Genomic DNA, 24,924 nt, shown 5'->3' on the forward strand with positions numbered 1-24,924 from the left:
CCCTATGCAGGGCTGCCTTCAGATAATCATCATCATCACGATAATTTTATTATTTATACCTTGCCCATCTGGCTGGGTTTCCCGTGCCTCTCTGGATGGCTTACAGCATATCTAAAAACACAGTGTCTTCTAAAGGTTATATAGTTACTCTTCTCCTTGACATCTGATGGGAGGGTGGTGCCACAGGGTGGGTGCCACTACCGAGAAGGCCCTCTGCCTGATTCCCTGTAGCTTCACTTCTCGCAGCGAGGGAACTGCTAGAAGAATCTCAGAACTGGACCGCAGTATCTGGGCTGACTTCAGGTACACAGGGCCTGAAGTCAGGCAAAATAATGCAAAGTGTTGCTCTGAAGCATTTCTAATATTTTGAGCTAAATATCCCTAGTTCAAGTCTAACATTTCATCTGCTACATTAGGCTGGATTCCTGGGTTCATTTCCTAACTTAATACAGCCCTTATTACACACACTTACTGTTAAGTTGTGGGTTGACATAGCCGACGACCAGCGATTTCTCCAACTAGCTCTTTATTTCATAAGCTGGAAAAGAACTGACTGCAAACAGCTCAGCCGGCCTGCTTTTATAGGCAGCCGGCTGTCAACATTGTAACAACAACAGCCCAGAGTTCCCGCCTAAAATAACTGACGCGGACCTGAGGGAAAACTATCTACAGACCTGAGTGAAAACTATATACAGTATCCCCCTGCTGGCCCAGGGTGAAACTTCACTACATAACACCCCTCCCCACCGAGATAAGGCGTTAGTTACAATCGTAATGGTGTCCTTATATACAGCACTACGCGTAATGGTTCAATTAGGCACAAAAGCATATTGGTTACATTTCCCATACTTAGACCAACAGTGATACATGTCCAACAACATAGTCCTTTAAATAAGTTGGGCGCTTGGAAACTCTGCCAGACCGCCGGGGACTGGTAGCCAAGTCCGGAGGGCCACACAGTTCTTGCTGAGACTGTGGTGCGACCCTAGGTGGCGTTGGAACCAAATCCCCTGGATCCGCTGCTGTGGGTGGAGCCTCCGCAAGTGGAGTGGTCTGAGTCTGTGGTAAGTCTGGCAGACCCTCTGAAGCGGCTTGGTTCGGCTCCACGCTGGCAGTTTGCGAGGGAGGTGTAGGTGGGGCCTCGCCATCTGTACGTGTCTCTTCTGGAGCCGCAAGCGCAGTTGGGGGCACCTCGGTAGTGTCCAAGTCCCCAACCCTGCGCCTAAGCTGGTCTATGTGCCGTCGCCACAAGCGTCCGTCTTCGAGTGCCACCTGGTACGAGCGAGGTCCAGTGACTCCCACTACTGTGGCTGGCACCCAAGGAATGTCCCCCACATAGTTCCGGGCAAAGACCTGGTTTCCAGGGACAAATGACTGTGGCGCATTGGCACAGCCTGGGGGTTCAGCCACGGCAAAGTCCGGGTGTAGCCGGTCGAGCGGTGACCTGAGGCGGCGGCCCATAAGCAGTTCAGCAGGACTCCTCCCTGTGGCCGCATGAGGGGTGATGTGTTGCACGAACAAGTATTCGGCGACCCGCTCATGCCAGTCTCCCCGGTCCAGGCGCGCCAGTGCCTCTTTTGCCGAGCGCACCATTCTTTCCGCTTGCCCGTTGCTGGATGGATGAAAGGGTGCCGTTAGGGCATGGCGGATGCCCAGTCCCAAAAGATACCGCTCAAACGTGCCTGACGTGAACTGTGGTCCGTTGTCAGAGACAAGGACATCAGGACACCCATGCGTTGCAAACAGGCCTCGCAGCACCCGGATGACAGCTTCGGTAGTGGTGGAGGGCATCAGGGTGACCTCCAGCCATTTGGAATAGGCGTCCACCACTACCATAAAGGTCCGGCCGTGAAAGGGGCCAGCCAGATCGATGTGCACCCTCGACCAGGGTGTCTTTGGCGTCTCCCAGGTGTGTCCCTTAGCTGCCGGTGGTGCAGGCCTCAACTCTTGGCACGCTTGACAGGCGGACACCCAGGCAGTGATGGCATCGTCCATATTAGGCCACCAGACGTAACACCGAGCCAACGCCTTCATTTTGACAATTCCCGGGTGGCCAACGTGCAGAGCCTCCAGGACGCGCTGACGGAGTCCCTGGGGAATCACGACGCGGTCTCCCCACAGCAGACAGCCGCAATGAGCTGAGAGTTCATGTTGTCTGGTTGCGAAGGGCTGGAACTCCGATGCAAAAGGCCCTTGTGGCCACCCCCTCCACACCCAGTTGAGCACCCGGCTGATGGTGTGATCCTGGGCAGACGCGGAGGCCACAGTGGCAGCTGATACAGGCGCTGCCGGAAGATCCTCAATCAGAAGGAGCGATGAAGCTGGAGCCGGGTCTTCCACAAATGCTGGAAGAGGGCAACGGCTGAGGGCGTCGGCATGGCCCATTGATTTCCCTGGGCGATGGATGAGCCGGTAGTGGTAGGCAGCCAGGAAAACAGTCCATCGCAGCATGCGTGGCGAGAGGACCGGTGGAGTTGGACGATCACCGGCGAGGAGGCCCAAGAGTGGCTTGTGGTCAGTGATGAGGTCAAAAGTCCTGCCATAGAGGTATTCATGGAACCTCTTCACTCCAGCCACAAGTGCCAATGCCTCCTTGTCGAGCTGGCTGTAATTCCGTTCCGTCAGAGATAGTGTCCTGGAAAAGTAGGCGAGTGGTGCTTCTCTTCCATCTGGAAAACGGTGACTAAGGACAGCACCGATGCCAAAAGGTGAGGCGTCGCAGGCAAGGACCAGCGGCCTGGATTCACTGTACTGTACCAGCACACTGTCTGATGAAAGGAGAGCCTTAACCGCGTTGAAGGCCGCCGTCTCCCGATGACCCCAGGCCCAAGGCGTCTTTGTACTAAGGAGTCGGTGAAGAGGCTCAGCCACTGTGGCTTTGTGGGGCAGGAACATGTTATAAAAGTTCAGCAGCCCCAGGAATGCCTGCAACTCCGTCTTGTTCTTTGGGGTGGGGGCCTGCTGGATAGCGCGGATCTTGGATGTGGTCGGGTGAAGGCCGGAGGCATCGATAAGATAGCCCAGAAACTCTACCTGTGGAACGGCGATCTGGCACTTCTCCCTCTTTACCTTGAGCCCGGCCTCTTGGAACCTGGTCAGCACGGCACGGAGGCGCTCGAACAGCTGCTGGTGTGAGTCTGCAGACACCAAGACGTCATCAAAATATGGTACCACGCCCGGAAGCCCTTGCAGGAGACGCTCCATAAGGCTTTGGAAGATGCCAGGAGCCACACTCACCCCGAACTGCAACCGGCGGCAACGGAATGCCCCCCGGTGGGTGACGATCGTCTGGGCTTCAGCAGTGGCATCATCGACTGGCAGTTGTTGATAGGCTTGGGCAAGGTCCAGCTTAGCGAAGACCTTACCCTCACCCAGGGAATGCAGCAGGTGTTGGACAACAGGAACCGGATAAGCGTGCTGCTGAAGTGCCTTGTTGATCGTGCACTTGTAGTCAGCGCAGATTCTCACCGACCCATCTGGCTTGACAGGCGTGACGATGGGGGTTTCCCACTTGGCGTGGTCAACCGGCTCCAAAACTCCTTGGGCGATCAGTTTGTCCAGTTGTTCGTCCACCTTAGCCTTGAGAGCAAAGGGAACCCGGCGTGGCTTTAGCTTGATGGGGGTGACTTGTGGATCAAGGCTAAAGGAGATGGGCGTACCTGTATATTGCCCCAAGGTGCCGTCAAAAACCTCGGCAAAGTCTTTGACCAGACCCTCAGTCTCTGCGTTAGAGATGCAGTTGATGCCGGTGACTTCCAGGCCGAGGGCATCAAACCAGTCTAGCCCTAGGAGGCTTGGCCGCTGACCTTCGACCACCACCAACCGGAGCAGGCCCGAAAAATCCTTGAAGGCAATCCGGAACCGGCCAACGCCTACCACGGGAATGTCGTTTCCCTGGTAGTCTCTCAGGTGTACGCGGTGAGAGTCGAGTTGCCTTTTGGACACTCTGGGTACCAGTCTTTTGATGGTGCTCCACGACACGATGGACAGGGCAGACCCGGTGTCGATCTCCATGTCACATGGAGCTCCTTCAATGAGCACCGTGACGTTCAGCTTGCGTCGCGTAGGCGAGTCGGTTTGGCCAATCGTGGTTCCAGACGGGCAGCGGCAGTTGGTGAGAGCGAAACAACTTTCCTTAGCAGACTGGAGTGAAGGCTTGGACTTGCGAGTCGATGAAGGGGGGGTGTCAGACGGAGCCGATCGGCAGACCTTAGCGATGTGGCCCCTTCTGGAACACTTCCTACAGATGGCGTCTCTGAATCGACACTTGGCACGGGAATGGTTGCCTCCGCAGCCGGCACATTCCGGTTGGCCCTCGGACTTCTGTTGGAACTTCCTGTGCTCCCGCTTTGTCTGGTGCACGTCATCGCCTTCACTGGAGGATGCCTCATCACTGCTGGCCTCTTCATGATGCACTGGAACTGGCTCCCTAGCAAGACGCGGGCTGCTGCACTTGCGGATCTCCTGGGCTCCTGGGCGGAGCGTTCAGCAGCTTCTGAGGCCACAGCCTCCTCAATGGCTTTCTGCAGCGTGAGGTCTGGCTTGGCGAGGAGACGCCGTTGCAGCTGCGGACCCCGCAGACGATTCGATCCATCAGGGCATCGTCTAAGTCTCGGAACTCACAGTGCATTGCAGCCTGTCGCAGGGCGGTGGTGTAGTTGTTGATTGACTCCCCCTCTGCCTGGTTCCGGTGGTAGAACGCATGGCGGGCAGCAATCTTGGACGGCTTTGGTGCGTAGTGGTTGCGGAGCTTCTCTTGGATCGTGTCCCATGGTGTTGCCTGGACTGCTTCGGGCGCAACCAATGCTCGGGCCGTCTCAAACACCTCAGGCCCACAGAGGCTGAGGAATAGGCCCCGCTTACGATCCTTTGATACTGCTGTCAGCTCGTTGGCTTGGAGGTAGCAGTCGAACCGAGCGAGGTAGGAGTCCCATGATTCAGAGGCTGGCGCAAACGGCGGTAGAGGCACAAGTGAAGCCATGATTCCGATGCCGGCGTGAAGGGCGATGGATGGAACACAGTGCTCTAGCCAGAACAGTCAGCTCTGAATTGGTTCTGTCCAGTGATTTCGCTCAGTGATTTCGCTCTGTGATTCAGCTCAGTGATTCAGCTCAGTTCAGAGGCTGGCCGCATCTGGCTGTGCTCTGATGTCCATCCATCCCATCCTCGTCGCCAGTGTTAAGTTGTGGGTTGACATAGCCGACGACCAGCGATTTCTCCAACTAGCTCTTTATTTCATAAGCTGGAAAAGAACTGACTGCAAACAGCTCAGCCGGCCTGCTTTTATAGGCAGCCGGCTGTCAACATTGTAACAACAACAGCCCAGAGTTCCCGCCTAAAATAACTGACGCGGACCTGAGGGAAAACTATCTACAGACCTGAGTGAAAACTATATACAGTATCCCCCTGCTGGCCCAGGGTGAAACTTCACTACATAACACTTACCTACCTGGAATTATAAGCATCGACTTCCACCAGGTTTTTTAAAGATATAAGCCTAAAGCTGCAGCAATAAAATAAAATGTCTTGGGTTTGTTTGGTTAATACATCATGTCAGCCAGGATGGGGTTTTGTTTTGCCCAAAGTAACTGCTTTGGTAATGGCCACAGAACTCAGCTTTGTAAGAGGAGGTTTGCTTTCAGCAAACAGGTTTCTAATCCCTAAAGCTGTGGAAATCACCTTCACAGCAGGTGTGGCGAGTGGTTAGAGCCACCTTGACCAGCCAGGCTCCTTTCAGACCTTTCGAACTACAATTCCTATCATCCACAGCCACCACAGCTGGAAGGCACCCGGCTAGCAAAGGCTGGATTTGAATGTTGGACAAGGATTAGGAATACCCCGTTTCTTACCTCACAGCAGGGCTTTTGCGAGCATAAAATGTGGCAGGTAGTGAGGGAGAAAACGATTCACACAGCCTTGAGCTCCTTGGAGGAAATGTAGGATATTACTTAGGGGGGCAGGAATAAACCTTGAAAAACGTGTGAGCAGTGCTTTGTGACATGTTGGAAATACAGAGAAGCTTAGCAGGGCCACCAGCTAAGCTCTCAGTGCTCTTCTGTTCCTCGTGAGTAGCAGATACAGAACCAAAATTTCAATAATTATCGTGGTTTCTTTTTTCTTTTAAACTTACTATGCCCTCAGCATTGCATTACATTTTTAGAAGCTGCCTTGAGAAGGCTCTGTCCTGAAAGGTGACTTCTCAATACTGCTGTTAAATACAGTAGAATAACAAAGGCTTCCACACAATTCGCTCTGTGAGCAACTGTAGGGAAATGGCCTTCCTTTTAAACTTGCCTTAATACAGAATTTTGATCCCTCCTCCTTAGTTAGCCCAGGGTATGTATATCCCTGGTAACCTAAGACACATAATTCCAAGGAAACAGATGAAAGGAGAACTGAACTGTACCTCTGTAACACTTTTTGTCATATTATTGGGATTCTACGAAGCTTTGTTGTTGCACTGTTGAACTATGAATTATGGTCTTCCTCTGACACACTGTCTCTCTCTCTCTTTCCCCCCTCCAGGCTTTTTCTCATTGTTCTTGTGATTTCAGACATCATGGCTTTGGTAAGCTACTGTCGGACATTCTGTACAAATAAGATCAAAACCCAGAGAGCTCTGCTAATTCAATCAAGAGAAATCTGAATTAGTTTCAGACTTCAAAGTTTCTGGAACTAGGGCAGGGAACTGAATTGAAACCCCACATAAATTGCAGATGGAAATCCCTCCCTCCCCCACAAACCCCCTTTTCACAATCCTTTGTACATCATCTAATGAATGCATCAGAAGAGACATCATCTTTATTACTTCAGTTCTTCCACAGAGCTATTTTTAAGTTAGCGGTGCTTGGTTTTCACGTATTTCATACTGAATGTTCAAGCCTGTGAGTGAAAAGGGAAAGCTAGATGCACCTGGGTGCCCAGTTTAATTTTCCTTCCTTTTCTTCCCTGCCTTCAGAACAAAAGAAAAATATGTCATGGTCTGCCTTAATTTTTCAAGAGAGATGCCTGAATTACCAGACAGGAAGGGACACAAACACACACACACACACACACACACACACACACACACGAGTTAAGCGTGGGGGAAGAGCATATTTCAGTATCCATCCTATAATTTCAGAACCACAGTTTATTAAAATCGAAACTGCTCTCTTTTTTTAATAGAGAAAGGGGGGGAAATGTCACGCAACTCTTCCCCGAAAGCCATTTTTGTTGGCTGTAACACAATTTACACTATGACATGGCTTGAAGGGATGTGTCTCTAAAGCAGTAAGGGGAAAGGCCTGCTATTCTTCTGAGATTTTGCTTCCCACATCTCTTACCCTTCCCTGAGGATTTACTTGAAGTGACACCACCTTCTGCTTTTGTTATGTCACAACACCTCCTGCTTTTGTTGTGTCACTTAGTTCATGGAGCTGCTGCCATCGGAAAAATGTGTCTAAGTGCTAGACATCCAAGGCAGTCATAATTTTAATTATAGAGTAGTCAATGAATGTGATTAGGAAGGGGGGAGTGTTAAAGGAAAAAAAATCTGCATTTCCAGTCTGGGTCCCATTCCGAGATGTTTTCTCTCTCCGTCATAATAAATAAATTGCCAGAATTGCATGGGGAAATTGCCTGACCTGAATCAGTTCAGTTAATTCCATGTGTTTTCTAAGGCCCAAACGACACACTGCTAAAACCAAGGCAATTACTCCTTCATATATTGCCAATTCAGAATGGGATATTTATTGTGTTGTTGTTTTGTGGGAGGAATTGCGGAAATGACCATTTGGCAGTTAGAAAACGACTCTGCAGCCCAGAGGCCTGGCTCAGAGTTGAGAAATGGTTTCGCGTCACAGTTAACAACGTTTGCCACGTGTAAAGTGTAATTAATTGTAAGAGATGTAAATAGTTTTATCGTTTTGTTCTCGGTGTCTTTTTAGTGCCCTACTATATTTTTATGTTGTAAATTGCCTTGAACGGTGTTCTCCAAATGGATAGATATTATTGCAATATATTTGCAGCTGTTGATGGGATTTTCCCTCTACAGCCTTGCAAGCCTTGCAGGAATTTGAACCTAGCCCTCCCCTCTTCAAGTCCACTTCCTTAATTGCTTGTATCCTGTCCTGTTTGTTGTTGGGTTAAACATTCTCTGATGAAGCCAGGTCACCTTTTTACTTCAAGAATTAAATGCCCCCAAATGAACGCCTGAGTTTGAGTCTTGTGATTCTCATTGTGCAACATTTATTTACCAAACAACATGGTGTTCTTTGTTTTTCTCTCTCACCTTAGCACTTCTTCTTTCTGGTCAAAGATTATGGAAGCTGGCTGGATATTGGAACAAGGTACAAAGCATTTGCTTTCCCCATCCCTCCTCCTGCACTGCCTTTTCTTCCTCTTTAGTTGTAACACTGCCTCTAAAATAAACCCAGCGATTAAGCTGTGTATTTCTTAGTTCAATCCCTATAGTTAAATGCTGTCTACAGATCAATCAAGGCAAGTGCTTCCATGCTGCTTCTACCATCTCCCTTCCTTGCCTATAAATGTTGATGGTGATATATTTTATTTATTAGTGTCCATTTCTTGCCTTGTTAAGTTGTTTAGTGTTTAACTGCTGTGAAACACTTTGCCTGATGTCCCTTCTCAGCCCAGGTCATCTTGAGAATTTTTATTTCCCATTATTCCCCTTCAGTTATTGTCTTAAAGTAAATATCATTTTTAACAGAATCGGAGGTCTTCTCGCCACTCCTCCCCAGCTTAAGAGCTTCCAGTTTGGGTTTTTTTAAGTTCACAGAGAGGAGTTTGCTGAATGTTCACAAGGCTTCTGGTTCTGGGAACTGATCCCCACCCCCGATAAATAAAAACAGAAAAGATTAGTTGGATGCGGAGTGTGTTGTTCACAATCAAGTATGGTAAAATAAGTGGTAAATGGGAAGTTTCGTTTCCGAAAATTGTGCAATTCCCTCTCCTGCTTCCATCAGTACCTTCTTCAACCAACGTGGTCTTGTTCACTTTCTCCCAGAAGTGTTTTGCCCGGAGGGAGATGCCCACAGCCCCGGCATCCGTGGTCATTTAGTTGGGTCCAGGACATGGCGGACAGTATATAGATGTTATTTCTAGTCAGGCCATTGATATCACCTGCTCCACGCCTTTTGAGTTATTTATCAGTTGGCAGCGACTTTGGCGCACATCCTGCAACTACGAAACACTTGGGACCATTCTCCTCAAAACACTTTTCTTAAGGTGCCATATAATTATTTTATTCAGTGAAGCCATTTCAGGAAACTGGTCTAAGCCCAGAAAACAACAGATACTCTTTCAGAAAGATTCTTTCCTGCCATAATTTTATTTGGCGGTTGGAAAAAGGTCAGTGTTTGTTAAAAAGGGGGTGGGGGTGGGGAATCCAATGATTATGTGTGTGGTGAATTTTCCAGAACAGCTAATGATCTCACTACTTCCTTATTATATTTTATACAGTGTATTATTGCGGCATTTATGATCTGCAATATATTTCTCTCATTACTTAACAAGCCTGCCATTTTTTCTGCTTCTCACAGTTCATAGATGGGGATGTTAAGTGATACCATACCTTGATACCAGTCTTAGTGGTACAGCTGAGTACAGCAGCCAAGCCAGTGCAAATCCCCTCCCCACATAAACCGTAAATTCTCAACTGCCTCTTCAGATATAAGGAAGTACATATCCCAATAAATATGGGGCTGTCTCATAGCGAATTCTCCTCTGTAATATGTAGTAAAACTGATATACTGCCTGTTCTCACCATGTTGTATGTTTCCCCAAACTTGCCAGCATTAGCCAGTGATAATGAACATGATGCCTTTATGACATAGGCAAAGGTTTGAGGGTGGGGTGGAGTTGTAGTTTTTTGCACATAATGGAAGGCAAAAAAGAATGCATCCATCCAGTGTCTTCCTATCCCATAGTCGTATCTTTCCAGCAAGTTCAATCCCACTGAATTATATATGTTATTACTGACCTTCAGCCAAGGAAGAAGAAGTTGTATATTTGACGTTATTGTAATTGTGAACCCCGTCAGATGTACAACATAAAAGGAAATCAAACCTTGCCAAGCTGTTATAACTAGATACTGCCTTTTTGTTCAGCAAACGTGGCTTTTTGTTTCCCTTTAAAATTACAGTGCTACTCCTGCATGAAAACTAATTTTCCAAGCAAAGCTGCCTGCAGGCATTGCAGTACTGGTTGCTGATAGCCTCAGATATATTGGCAGGCTGCCATTATGCGATAACAAATGGAGTAGGAATTGCTTTTAATTGCATTCTATTTGTAGCATGATTTCTTTCCTTCAGCAGCGTTTTTGCTGGACATTTTGTGTGTGTGTGTAACTAAATCTAGAGCAGCATATAAGGGAGGAACGAGTTCCACACAGTACCTATGACTCCTTCACTCCAGTCCTTTCCCGATGCATTGGTACTGGTTCACACTGTTCATCCACTGATGGCTGCAGCGTTAAGTGATGAGTCGGGTGTGTGAGTGAGCCGTTGCAGATTAAACACTGCCGACAGAATGATCACATCTCATAGAAATCATAGAACTGTAGAGTTGGAAGGGGCCACAAGGGTCACCTAGTGCAGTGCAGGAATCTTTTTGCCCAACGTGGGGCTCAAACCCACAAACCTGAGATTAAGAGAGCCAGTGTGGTGTAGTGGTTAAGAGCGGTGGACTCGTAATCTGGTGAATTGGGTTCGCTTCCCCGCTCCTCCACATGCAGCTGCTGGGTGACCTTGGGCTAGTCACACTTCTATGAAGTCTCTCAGCCCCACTCACCTCACAGAGTGTTTGTTGTGGGGGAGGAAGGGAAAGGAGAATGTTAGCCGCTTTGAGACTCCTTTGGGTAGTGATAAAGCGGGATATCAAATCCAAACTCCTCCTCCTCCTCTTCTTCCTGCTCTACCAACTAAGCTATCCCAGGGACAGATTTAGTTTCAGGCAGCTGGTGCCAACCCAGCACTCGGCTGTACTCCACTCAGCTGCCTCCCACATCCCCCCAAAACGAGGTCTGACGTCTCACTTAGAGAGAAAGCCTGACTAGCACCATCAGTAACACATACGCATCCTGTGGCAGAGAAAAGGGAGAGAAAACCACATCAAGGTTTTCATCATCCAAGGTGTTATAAGGCAGTGGGAGTTCTGCCACTCACTTTTGAATGATCGCACGTCATAAGAAATCATAGAATTGCAGGAAGGGACCATGAAGGTCATCCAGTTCAGTGCAGGAATCTCTTTGCCGAATGTGGGGCTTGAACCCGCAACTTTGAGATTCAGACTCTCATGCTCTACAGGCTGAGTTCTCTTGCAGGCATCTCTGCAAATGCAGCATTTTCCACTGGAACCAATTCATGATTTTAGCCATAGATCGTCATCAAATGATATGTGCAACATCTCTTACAAGAGTTTTGTTTGATGGCAGTTTTGAAGGTGGGATGTTGGAGAAAGCAAAGTGAGGTTTGTTGTTTACTGGTCATTTCTTATTTGGAATCATTGATTGTGTGTTTCGTTGCCCCATTTCCTTCACCCGTTACCTACTTTTCCCATTCAGTGCAGTATTTTTAGTAGTCACTCCTCCCTCTGTAATGTTTACTCCAAAAACTTCTAATACTTATCCATCCATCCTGCCTTTCATCAAAATGACCTTGGTGCAGGTGACAATTCAGGATACAATAAAAGCCAGCGAAGATGCATTCAATTAAAAAAGTAAAACAATACAGTATATCTCCCCATCTGTTCTAGCACAAGCCCTATAAAAAAAATCCTTGAAGTGCCTAGCATAATATAAACATCTGCAGCTAGCACCGAAAGACAGATAATATGGGTGCCAGCCAAGGCTTTAAAGCTGATGTTCTAGGGCCAATAAGACCCTCTGGTGGGTCACAACTCTTCTGATCTCATGGAGTGGGGTGTTGTAAACAACAGGAGTATGGTCCTAAGCAACTCAGGGGTTAAGACTTCAAAACCTACACCTTGCATTGATCTTGGTGGTGATCAGGCGGCCAGTACAGATCTTTAGGGACAAATGTAACATGGTCCTGGGCAGAAAGCTTGATCAGCAGCAGTTTTGCAGTCTTCAAACTATCTTCAAGAGTAGCCCTACATTGTTGTTGTTGTTTAGTCGTTTAGTCATGTCCGACTCTTCATGACCCCATGGACCAGAGCACACCAGCCACTCCTGTCTTCCACTGCCTCCCGCAGTTTGGTCAAACTCATGCTGGTAGCTTTGTGAACACTGTCCAACCATCTCGTCCTCTGTCGTCCCCTTCTCCTTGTGCCCTCCATCTTTCCCAACATCAGGGTCTTTTCCAGGGAGTCTTCTCTTCTCATGAGGTGGCCAAAGTATTCCAATACTCCAATACTTTAGCCCTACATAAAGGTTCTTAAATGTACAAGGCAAACACATACATAAGTATATAAACCACATGCCTGAAACAGTACAGGAGAGCAATCCTGAAGCCATTTTGACTCTCCCAAACCATTTTGACCTCAAATATTTCTCTGAAAGGAGGAAGCAAATTGGAAAGCCTCTCCATTGTCTTTTGCTTGTCTTAAGGGCGTATTTGTGTATGAATAGGGTGAGCCTGTGACCTGGGTTCAGGAACTAGACAGAGGGCCTTCTCAGTAGTGGCACCCGCCCTGTGGAATGCCCTCCCATCAGATGTCAAGGAAATAAGCAGCTATCCTATTTTTAAAAGACATCTGAAGGCAGCCCTGTTTAGGGACATTTTTAATATTTAATGCTGTATTGTTTTTAACACTCGATGGGGAAAATCAGCAAGGTGGGTGGGGTATAAATAATGAATTATTATTATTATTATTATTATTATTATTATTATTATTATTATTACTACTACTACTACTACTACTACTACTAAGTATTTACCATCACAAAAGAATGGCCAGGCTGCCCAGGTAAAGCAATCAGTGACCATTAACAGATATCCTGGCAGACTGCCTCCTTCTGTGATGTATGTTTGATGTTTTTGGGGGTGGTCTTGAGCTACAGGGCGGGCAATTTCAAAAGTCTATATAAGGGCTTGCGCACCATTGTTCTGGGCTCCTCCTCCCTCCTGCATGTGGTGAGTGAGCACCCTGTTGCAACAGTTAATATAGATCAGGCTTACTAGCTGCTTTGCTTCTCAATATTCTCTGGTTGGCCTCTGTTATTTTCTCCTACCGATAGGGAACCCACTGAAGGACTCTATACGGGCTCTGGGATACCCCATAAGGAAAAAGGAGCAGGTTTTTTCTTTTTTCTTTTTTTAAAAAATGCTTTTTATTAATTTTTGACATAAATATACAATTTTGATCCAAATTTTCACAAATTCCATACTTTTGGACTTCCTTCAACTTCTCTGACAATCATCCATATTTAACTCTTGCTTACGCATTTCTTCTGTTCTCTATTGCCACAAGTCCCCCCTCCAACCATCCATTTTCATTTAACAATATACCTCAGTTTTTACAGTGCTTCTTTAAACCCCACTAGCGTTGTTTGTACTTCACATGTACTTTTCAGATATTCCACAAATTTCCCCCAGTCCTCGATGAACTTTTGGTCTCGAAGATATCTAACTTTCCCTGTTAACTTGTCCAGTTCTGCATAGTCTGTTAATTTCATCCTCCATTCCTCTTTTGTCGGTATTTCCTCTTGTTTCCACTTCTGGGCCAGTAGAATTCTTGCTGCTGTAACTGTGTATTGAAAAAGTTTATAATCCTTCCTTCTTATTTCCTTTCCTGTAATGCCTAAAAGTAGGGCTTCTTGTTTCTTAACAAATGTATACTTCAACATTTTTTCATCTCATTATATATCATCTCCCAGAAGCTCTTCACTTTCTTACATTCCCACCACATATGATAAAACGTTCTTTCTTTTTCTTTACATTTCCAACATTTATTACAGGTTTTATACATTTTTGCTAAGGAGCAGTTTTATTCTGTAACAAGTCCAAGTGTCCCATCACTTGTGCATGGCTAACAACAACCAGGCTATTCCTGCCCAATAACAGCCAGAGCTGGAAAAGGGCACTTCACGACACTGAAACCACTTGGGCTTCAAGTGACTGCCTGAAATCCAGAGCCAGCACCCCTGGATTACAGACCTGATCGTTTAAGGGGGTCCAGCTCCTGTTAAATTGTGGGTGAACATATCAGATGACACAGCGATTCTTCAAACAGCTCTTGTTTATTCAGAGGCCAGAACAGAACTGAGCTGAAGGGCTCAGTCAGCCTGCTTATATAGAGCTCCAGTACAATGTTACTGTAGCAACTTTCTAAAACTATCCAATCATTGAACGTCACTTTCGATCCTTCACTTGCATAACTATCTACAGTATCTCCCTGCTGGCCCAGGGTGAGAACTTCAGTACATAACACCTCCATCCAGAACAGGCTGCCTTCATTTTTCCTGGATGTGGGAGCCATCAAGCCAGAGCACGTTCATGTTGTCAGGATTCATTTTTGGTTTATTGGCCCTAATCCGACTTGTTGCCATTGCAACAGAGGGCACATCGACTCTTCCACTCCTTGCTTCTTAAAAATTATTATTGCCTTAGGGCTGATTTACTTCCCTCTTCTCTGCAGCCAGTTTATATAATAGTAGTTCCTGCAGAGAGGGAATGTCTGCCCTGTGGGCAGCTGCAGTGCCACACATGCACAGAATTCTCACTCGCACCCTGCACTAATCAGAAGATGTAGAAACATCCGCCACGGCTGCTGTATTTCCTTGGTGTGCATGTGTGAGATAGCATCAAAGAACCCCCTCATTGACTTCACAGTCTCCTTGTTATGTCAACATTCTGGCCCACTGAGAAGGCTGAAATCCAATGAGTATTTCTCACTTCCCCTTTGAACATACTTTCTTAAACCACATTGCAGGGGCTTTTCAGGTGGCTCAGCTGTTTTTGTTCTCTTACTTCATTTCAAATTACACGTGTCACGCTCCTCTTTGCAACATGCACGATTTGTAAAGTTCCCCATTCTTCTATGTGTGTCCACAACTTTTTTTGCATAGACATTTAATCTTGTTCTTATTTTCTTTTTCTTCCTCTCTCTTCCCTTGCGTTCCTTTTGTCAGACAGTAAATACTGTTATGTACTGAAGTTCTCACTCTGGGCCAGCAGGGGGATACTGTAGATAGTTCAGGTCCACATATGCAAATAAGGGATCGAAAGTGACGTTCAGTGATTGGATAGTTACAGAAAATGGTTACTGTTGCATTGTAGTGGAGCTCTATATAAGCAGGCTGGCTGAACCCTTCAGTTCAGTTCTGTTCCAGCTTACAAATAAAGAGCTGCTTTGAAGAATCGCTGTGTCGTCTGATATGTTCACCCACAACTTAACACATACTTTTTGTTCGTTATCAAAATTAAAACCTGTTGCACGAATGATGGGTTGGATCTAGACAGCTGAGTAGGATCAGGTCTAATCTAAACAGAGTCTGGCTCCAGCCTCTATCTGGCACCTAACAGTAGTGCTGTATTTCCAGAGCATCTTCTGTAGGCGTCCAGGAACAGCTTTTTAATGTTCATCCTTTTTTGTTATGAGAAGATAACAAAAAATGTGAAAGCCACATCTTGGGGGTTCCCCACCACCAAATTTAAGGAGGTTATGGCTTACTAAGGTGTCCTTAAAATGTTACAATAGTGCTATGGGGTGTGCTTGGATGAACCCACATAAGGGGTGACAAGTTGTATGGGTCTTTCCAGTCAGTGTCGGATTTACGTATTAGATAAACAAGCGATAGCTTAGGGCCCCACTCTCTTGCCCCCCCCAAATCCCCCCCCATTAATATACTTCTTAATTGTATTTCAGTTCAACACTTACTTTTATAAAATACATATGTGCAAATAGCTTTAGATACCTATTAGGTCCATAAATTACCATTACAGCATATATTCAACACAAAAAACAGCGACAATTTGTTGTTGACAAAGGACAGCTGGACATATAAAGGGCCCCAATACCATCAGTAGCTTAGGGCCTCATCAAACCTAAATCTGGCCCTGTTTCCTACAGAAGTGGACACACATATGTGGTTGCTAGCCTTTAAATGCTAGTTTGGGCCTGTAGGATAAACCTATGGGGAAGTACCTTCCATGTCACCAGTGTGACATGTAAAATGTCCCAATTTGTGTGCTCTGTAGTACACAAGCGTTGCAGTTCCATCTCCAACAGCCTCTTACTTTCCCAACTTTGTGAGCCAGATGTCCATTTTGTCTTTGGTGGGATGAAGGTGGCCATCTTGCATTGAACCCAAGTGAAATTCTCACTCCAGAAAGAGAGTCAGTGCCTAACTGACTGCATAATTCAAGCTACTGGTTTCATGTGAATTAACAACCCTGAAGACTTAATATCTGAAAGTCTAAAATGGTGTTTCATTTGTACCTTTTGAATGAGGAATCCCGCAATGGGAATCGGAAGGTGTTTAAACTTCTAAGAAAGGTGGTTCCGTGATGCAGTAACCAGCCTTCTCAAATCCCACTGATGCTTATTCTGCAGTCCTGACTTAATGTGAGCAACCTCAAAATCACGCTGGGTCCTTTGTCCTGGTTAGCAGCTCCATTTGCAAGCTTTAATTAGCATGAGGGTAATGTCTTGTCCAGACTCTGTTAAGCAGCTATAGCTGAGCCGTAGAACAAATGCTTTGTATATATGCATCCCAGATTCAATCCCTATTCTCTAATTATTTGCCATTCCAAATAGTTCTCTTCCTCTTTTAAAGTTCAGAATTGTTGCTCTCGGTAAAAGGTGGATACCGGCAATAGATTTTCACAAATTTAAAATTACCATTAAGAGAAGAAACCTATTCTCTCAATTCATTTGGGAGGCCCAAGATTCTTACACTTTGGATCAGTCTACAGCATCTTACTTTCACTGTTAACGCCATCTCTCTTTGTAAAGACAGTTGGATAAATTGAACACTTGAATCTATAGCGCACCACAATTTCTCACAACTAGCGTGGCAGGTTTAACAAATTTTAATAGATGTTTGCTTCAGCTTGTGGTCCATCTCTGACATCCGTTGTCTTTGTAGCATTTCCTGCTACAGTTTTCAATTTTGTGTTCCGTTTTGGCAAATTTAGCCGTTAAGTACGATTGACTTGCATTCAGCGCTTGCAAAAAAAAGGAAAGCAGGTTTCACAACCAGTCTTTCCCTTTCCCTCTGCCTCCATGCAGCCACTTTTAATTCACAGAAAGCCTCTCCAGATGTGTCTATATGTGCTGATTAGCATGGGCTGTGTTGCCCAGTGCTAGGTGGAATAGCTTTAAATCAGATGGAGAGGTCTTTTCTGCAGTTCTGGAATAGAGTTCTAGACATAAGATGGAATGAACGAGAAAGGGTGGAGTTGTTTAATTTATGATTTAAAGTAATAAACCTCAATTACTACTTTCTGGGTCCATTTCAATGCTAAACGCCAAATAATCAACACAGTCAATTATGAGTAGAATAGCTATTTGTTATTGGACTTGGGAGTCTCAGTGGTGTGCCTGGCATTTAACTGAATTCTCCTGAAGACAACAGATATTTTCCATTGACTGAGTAGATTCTCTAGAGCTGTGTAGTCTGAACTTCTGGCTCCATATGAGCGAACAAACTATGAAGTCATGAACTCCTTTTAATTATTCAAAGTAATTAAAATTTCATCCAAGTTCTCAAAGGATAAAAACACTAATTAGAATATTCATCAAAGGATCTGCATTTTTTAAAACAAACAAAAACACACACACACAAAAAAACAACCCTTGATTTGTAAATGTAAAGAGTTGTGCTTTCCCCCCGGTTGGCAGCTTGTGCTTTGGGGAGGTGATGAAGGCTAAGATGCAATTCTGAGGATAAAACTCCGTAGAAAGCTTTAAACAAAAATGCAGCAACAATTCTCTTTTAAGCCATGGCGGGGAAAAAGAATTCAGCCCAACCAGCTGGGTTGCAAGATTAGCTTTTTCTCCCAAGACAGGCTCATGTTATCAGTTCATTGTAAGCATTCCTGTGAACTTCAAAGTCCAAAGGGTGCTGGCCAGGCTGTTCAAGCAATGCCTTCTGCCCTTTGACAAACCAGGTTGAATATTATCAGCCTCTGAACTTGCACCTTCTCTGTGGAATTGGAGCGATGGCAGCAGCAGGTAGTGGCAGCAGCTAGCAGTTCAATGGGCTGTTTCTTTTTAGCTGTAGCTGAGGGGAGGGAGGGAGCTCCACAGTTTTCTTAAAGAACAATGCAGCTCATCAGCTAAAAGTTCAGCTAGAGAGTTCTTCTCATGCCTGATTAGTTTGCCAGCGATTCAGATCAACTCTCATGAGGCCACCAAGCGTCCTAACGCGTCCTAACTAATAATATTGGAGCTAATGTTCTTGTTTCATTCTGGTCAGTATTCCAACTTCTCCCATTAATGACTATCTACTTTGACGAACTGTGTTTATTCCACATCTTAACCATTAGGTAATCTGCCTTTGCTCTAGGAGGACAGAGGACCGCTTAGAAGCATATATTGGCGTTAATGTCCAAAACTAGTGTTGGCTTACTTTAGGGACTTGCCACTAATAAATATAGGATCTAAACCTTTAGGCAGAAACCCATAAAATTGTGGAGTTGGAAGGGACCTCAAGGGTCATGTATTCCCACCCCCTGCAATTCAGGCATCTCAACTAAATCACACATGACGGATGGCCATCCAACCTCTGCTTAAAAACCACCAAGATCATTAAACTCTCACCTGTTAATGGAGTGCACTTCCTTCCTGCCCAGAAAATAAGCTGTTGATATTTTTGTCTGTTGAATCAGAGTTGGAAAGTGTTATGTACTGAAGTGCTCACCCTAGGCCAGCAGGGGGATACTGTAGATAGTTTTCACTCAGGTCCACATATGTAAATAAGGGGTTGAAAGTGACGTTCAGTGACTGGATAGTTACAGAAAATAGTTACAGTTGCGTTGTAGTGGAGCTCTATATAAGCAGGCTGGCTGAACCCTTCAGTTCAGTTCTGTACTGTGAATAAACAAGAGCTGTTTGAAGAATTGCTGTGTCGTCTGATATGTTCACCCGCAACTTAACAGAAAGGACCCTGAGGACCATCTTAGTCCAACCCCCTGTAATGCAGGAATATGCAGCTGTCCCATACGGGGATCGAACCTGCAGCCTTGGTGTTATCAGCACCACGCTCTAGCCCAGTGTTTCCCAACCGGTGTTCCGCGGCACACTAGTGTGCCGCGAGACGTTGCCTGGTGTGCCGTGGGAGGGAGGCGGGCGAGTCGGGCGGCGAGAGGCTAGGAAGCAAATGGATTGCGAAGTCTGCCAGGTTCAGATTCGGGTCTCGGCTGTTTCCGGCAAGTGCAGATTCGGGTCTCGGCTGTTTCCGCCGGCCCAACTCGCCGATCCCGCGCCGTACGTAAGAATTCTCGAGGAAAGGCGCAGGCGCATTCCTCCTCGGAGAGAGCGGCCGTTGGCGTCCAAGATGGCGGCTGTGCTGGCTGAGGGGAGCGCGGGCGGCGCCGAGCCCGAGGCAGCGGCTGTTCCGCCCATGGCGGGGCTGGAGATGGTCCAGCAGGGAGCCGAAGCCCGGGTCTACCGGGGCCTCTTCCTAGGCCGGCCAACTGTGGCGAAGCACCGCTTCCCGAAACGTTACCGGCACCCGCTGTTGGAGGAGCGCCTGAGCCGCAGGCGGACGGCGCAGGAGGCCCGCTCGCTGCTTCGCTGCCGGCGGGCAGGTGGGCGCGCCTCGAGACTGGACTGCGCGGGGCAGGGGCGCGGGCTGGGATTCCATCTCCTTTAAATTGCATGGCTGGCCCACCTCTTTGCAAGGAGTGCGGTTGGGAATTGCAAGCAAAGCAGCCACGCAGCTCGATTCCAGTCGTTAGTGACCGAAACTAATTCTCCCCCCCACCCCCGCTATAGGCAAGGAAGCTGAAGACTGGTTATGGAAGGCGGTGGGCTGGTGGGCTGGTTTGCGAACATTTTTCAGAAGCCAAACGTGCTCCACTTTGCGTGCCATGCTTCTGTTTTGCGGTCTGTCTGCTTTTGCTGTTTATTTTGCATTTTTGTCTTTCTGACTTTTTTGTTTTGTTTTTGTGACTGATTGATTGACTGATTGTGTGACTGCAGTACATTGTTTATTGCTTTCATTTTATGGATCAATGGTCTTTATCGATAGTAAAATTCATGTTAAATTGCTGTTTTAGGGGTTGTTTTTAAATGTCTGGAATGGATTAATCCATTTTGCATTACTTTCAGCCAAACAGGCCCAGGTTGCGCACTGAATAAAGTATTTTATAATTTTTCATATTTCTGTTTACTTACTATTTCATAATAAAGTAATTATAAAATACTATCTTTGTGTTTATTTGATTCCTATTAAAGAGAGTTACTTTATATATAGTCAATATAGGCACAGAGTTAATTTTTTAAACATTTTCTAATGGTGGTGTGCCTCGAGATTTTTTTCATGAAACAAGTGTGCCTTTGCCCAAAAAAGGTTGGGAAACACTGCTCTAGCCAACTGAGCCATCCAGGCAAAGTCTGTATTGCTATGGCTCATTATTGAACATCCTGTTTAGGAGAGCGACCAATATTGTGTCCCTCTAATGTTGTCGGTAAACTTTGTTTCCTCTTGTTGCTGTCTCACCCATAATTTTCTCTCTGTTGCAGCATTAGCCATTACGTCGTTGCAATGTCTTTCACCATCTTCCTGCTGCTTTTGAGTGGAGTGGCTCAGCTGCTCACTACGAAGAGACTAGCACTTTGGGAAGAAGCTAAGCACCATTCCTTGTGACGAATGGGGTGGAGAGGTCCGTATCATTGGAAACTGCAACCTCCCTGAGTGACAGGTGGAGTTATGAGACTGGCTGCCAGAAACAGTGAAAGAACTCGATGCCACAGGCAACAGCGCCTCAACCAACTCTTTGGAATTGTACCTTGTCTCCCTCCCCTCCCCCCTCCCATTTAAAAGAAGAGAGAAAGAGACACAGCCACAAGTCTCTTGCCAAAAACTGAATATATGGTCCGCTTCAGTGTTGGAAGATGAGTGCTGTTTATGAATTTTCCAGAGAGATTCAAATGGGTGACAAGGAAATAAACTGGCTCTGTAACTAGGCCCAAAAGGCATACGAGAGCAACCCCAAGGCCTACAGAATATTGCCCTTTGTCCACAGTCTGCTTCTGGACCAAATCTTGGACTGGTCAGCATGCTTTGAAAATTTTTTTGGTGGCTATTTCTCACTTCTGATGTTTTAAGATCAAATTTAGAGGCTTGTGTATAATGGGAGGAAACTAAAACTTGAATTTTGCTACCTTTAAAAACAACAACACCCAAAAACATATGGGTTGTATGTGCAAGTGAGAGATGAATTAATTCCTGTTTTAAAAGAAGATGCTGCACATGACTTTTTCTATAGTTAATTTTATAGGATGCACTTGAAAAGAACTCGTCTCTGTCCGCTCAAACTGAAGCTTAAATAAAAGGAGGAGGAACCACAACGACAAAAGAGAGATTTCATTTGTCGTAATCTCAGCAACAGTCCTGTGAGCCAAGTTAGGCTGAAGGACAGTGACTTGCCTAAGGCCAACTTAAGGAACTGCAGATCTGAGCAGAGATTGAAACCCAGCCCTCAGCCCCCCCCCTTCAAGCTCTGTTCATTGCACTGAGACAACATGTGCCCTCTTAAGTAGAACTGGCAAGCTGTTAAAGCTCCGGAGAATGAAAAGCTTTTGCATTTGGAATCCCACTTCACTTGGTAACCAAACCTAGGAAGCTGTATCGCATACTGGAATTCACAATGCCAGCAGGCTGAGAAATGGTATATATTTTGCACCTAATGCTTTCATGGGTAGCTGCTCAGATAAACACTTTGCCATCAGCTCGTACACAATACACCCGTTGGACAGTAGGAGCAGTTTTGTGCCTCAGCTCAACTTGCTCTTATTTTAGTGCAGGTTGGCATGATCCTATACCTGAATACTCAGAAGTCAGCCCTCATTGAGTTCAATGGGACCCGCTTGCAGACAAGTGGGTGTTGCAGTAGGAGTCTTAGAACGCATCTGTACAGTAGTACCTCAGGTTAAGTACTTAATTCGTTCCGGAGGTCCGTTCTTAACCTGAAACTGTTCTTAACCTAAAGCACCACTTTAGCTAATGGGGCCTCCTGCTGCCGCCGCACCGCCGGAGCACGATTTCTGTTCTCATCCTGAAGCAAAGTTCTTAACCTGAAGCACTATTTCTGGGTTAGCGGAGTCTGTAACCTGAAGCATATGTAACCTGAAGTGTATGTAACCCGAGGTACCACTGTATTAGGTTATCTTGCTTTCTGTGTCTAGACCTGTTTGCTTTTGCTGTGATGAACGAGTTGTGGGTATTGTTATTTAATTTCTGTGCTGCTTAAAGCCAAAATAGCCATTTACCAAGCACAGTGGTACCTCTAGATACGCACACATCTGGTTGCGTATCTTTCAGGATGTGAACTCGGCAAACCCAGAAGTATTTTTCTGGGTTTCGCGCCACGCACATACGCAGAAGCAGCACCTCTGGTTGCGAATTCCTTGGGATACAGCCGGAGCTCCGGAACGGATCCCATTCACAACCGGAGATACCACTGTATAAAAATCCCGAATCAGAATGCACAATAAAACAATCCGATTTAAGACACAGCTATTAAAATGAACAGGTGGCCCAAGTTCAAGTGATCAAAGGAATGCCTCTCTTGTATGATTTCAATCTGTCTTGGACATACGATATATGGAAATACTGTTTGTATTATAAGTGGACGTTCGCCTAACCAATCACAGCAGATGGCAGAGTCATCTGTAGGAATAGAGACTGTAGGAATAGTAGCCTGCCATAGCTCAGAGAAAGAAAGTACATATAAAATCCATCAAACATGCTTGCCATGCCGGCTGCCAGTATTGGAGCATGCCAGCAAGGGATTCATCCTGTACTGCTTTAGCCCCTTGGCTCTGTGGCATTAAAGCCATGTCACTACAGCTGTGGAACCCAGTCATCCCAGTAGAAATGTTAGCACTGCAAAACTGGATGCAGACATCCATCTGCTTGTCAGTTACCATCAATCACTTTATCATGGGAGAGCGATCATTGCTATGTTATTTAAGCCGCTGAACAGCAATGAAGCAATTGGAACAAAGTCTTCTAAAATGGTGGCTGCTAACTCATCTCTCCAGTTAACACTTGATACCAAGCTGCAGAATACCTTAAGCTATTCAAAATTATAATAAAGCAATTGACGTGTTTGAATACCGGCATTATGAGTGTCCTTGGGCGGATCGACACTCGTCATTTGTAACATTAAAAATACGTTATTAAAATGTGACACCAGAGGGTGCTGCAGAGCAGCGAGCCACCGGCAATGGAAAACTGCCATTAAACGTTCTAAACGTTATTCAATATAATGTTCTATAAGATCGGTATAGATCCAGCCCTGAATAGATAGGACCCTGAATAGATAGGATCCAGAAGAAGATCCTATTTCCTACCTAAAATAAATATTTTTTTTCTGTAAATGTGCGTGTTTGTCTTAACCATCTGGATTCCTGACAAAGTTGTATGGAGGAAACTAGTGTATGGGGGGGGGGGGAAGAATCCAAAATAGGGGAAGGGCTTTTTTGAGCCAGAACACACCAAAACTCAGTTCCGGCACCTCTCGGGTGGGCGCCATTGCCGTTACAAGAAAACATGGCAAGTTCCAGCACCTCTTTTTCTAGAAAAATAATACTGGCTACATAAGAGGTTTGACATGAACAATGACATTGATGCATCTCTTCCTATTGACTTTAACCATGCATTGGGAAAGATGGTTTTCGTTTCCACCCTGTTTCGCCTCCACTCCTGTGATATGCCCTGATAAGATTAATTTCCTAATTCCATTGGCTTTGTTCTTAGTTGGGCTGCAAGACCAGTGACCTTAGCTGACTCCCTCTTGACCGCTTTATTAACTCTGTTACTAGCAAACACCCTCTCCAGAGCTATTTTACATGTCCCCTATGGAAAGCCTGACTGGCTATGCTATTCCTGGATTTCCTCGGGGTGGGAGCAGGCAGAAATCTTTGGGCTGCCTGTTTGAATTTTCTCCAGCGCTGGAAGCTGGCAGAATTCTGCCAGTTAAGCAGTCTTATTTGATTGTGTTGTGGGATTATGTGCCTCTTTGTTCTGCACGTAAACAAGCTCCAAACACAATATTCTTTAATCCAAGGCCAAGGCAATTATTGGAGAAAGTTGGAAAGCACAGGGAAACCAGGTCCCTCGTTCTCCGTCTTTCGCAGGGAGTGGATAAGCATCCTATCAAGTTGGGCTGCCTTAATTGTGGTTGTGAAGCTCAGAAAAGCGCCGGAGCTGTTTGCATGGACATGTGCACGAAAACCTCTCAAAACCAAATCTTGCAGAAAGCTAATCTCATTAGCATCCATCACTTTGTAAATCCATCATTCAAGAGCTGCAGGCTATCCATTGGTAGCCTGATCAACAGAACATTTCCGTTGTCATTTGGGAAGGGTTTGGTCTGGGTCTTGTTCTTGTTCATATTATTGATTTTTCAGCTGTTCTTCCTTCAGTGATCCTGTTCCACGCAGAGGGTCCATGGTAGACAAACCAGTGCCAGACATTGCTGAACTGCAATTCCCATCATGCCTGACCATTGCGTTCCACAGGGTGGGTGCCACAGCCGAGAAGGCCCTCTGCCTGGTTCCCTGTAACTTCACTTTTTGCGGTCAGGTGTCCCGAACCCCTGGCCTACCTGGCAGCAAGTCACTATGCCAAGTCTGAAGTCCAGCAGTCAGGATACGGTTCAGGGGTCAAACCCAAAGCACAGTCTGTAGAGGTCCAGGAGCATCCAAATCAAGATCTGTCAACTTGGGCAGTTGAGCAAACCCAGCACCTCAGCTCTGCTGACCTTTTGCACTTTGCCTGCTAATTGC

The 24,924-nt window shown here is 46.1% G+C and overlaps 1 protein-coding gene across 4 annotated transcripts in view; it reads left to right on the top strand.

Annotated features, from left to right (window-relative positions):
* PIGN (phosphatidylinositol glycan anchor biosynthesis class N) overlaps positions 1-23,248 on the top strand; it is a 336,158-nt gene extending 312,910 nt beyond the window's left edge. For all 4 annotated transcript variants that reach the window (XM_081872989.1, XM_081872992.1, XM_081872990.1 and 1 more), the window contains exons 27-29: positions 6,526-6,568; positions 8,278-8,330; positions 20,653-23,248. In XM_081872989.1, the coding sequence (XP_081729115.1) occupies positions 6,526-6,568; positions 8,278-8,330; positions 20,653-20,776 (220 nt within the window). In that variant the 3' untranslated portion in view covers positions 20,777-23,248. The remainder of the gene's footprint in view (positions 1-6,525; positions 6,569-8,277; positions 8,331-20,652) is intronic.
* The last annotated feature ends 1,676 nt before the right edge of the window (positions 23,249-24,924 follow it).

Source organism: Podarcis erhardii (genome assembly GCF_964252035.2).
Source record: "Podarcis erhardii genome assembly, chromosome: 8".
Taxonomy (NCBI): Eukaryota; Metazoa; Chordata; class Lepidosauria; order Squamata; family Lacertidae; genus Podarcis; species Podarcis erhardii.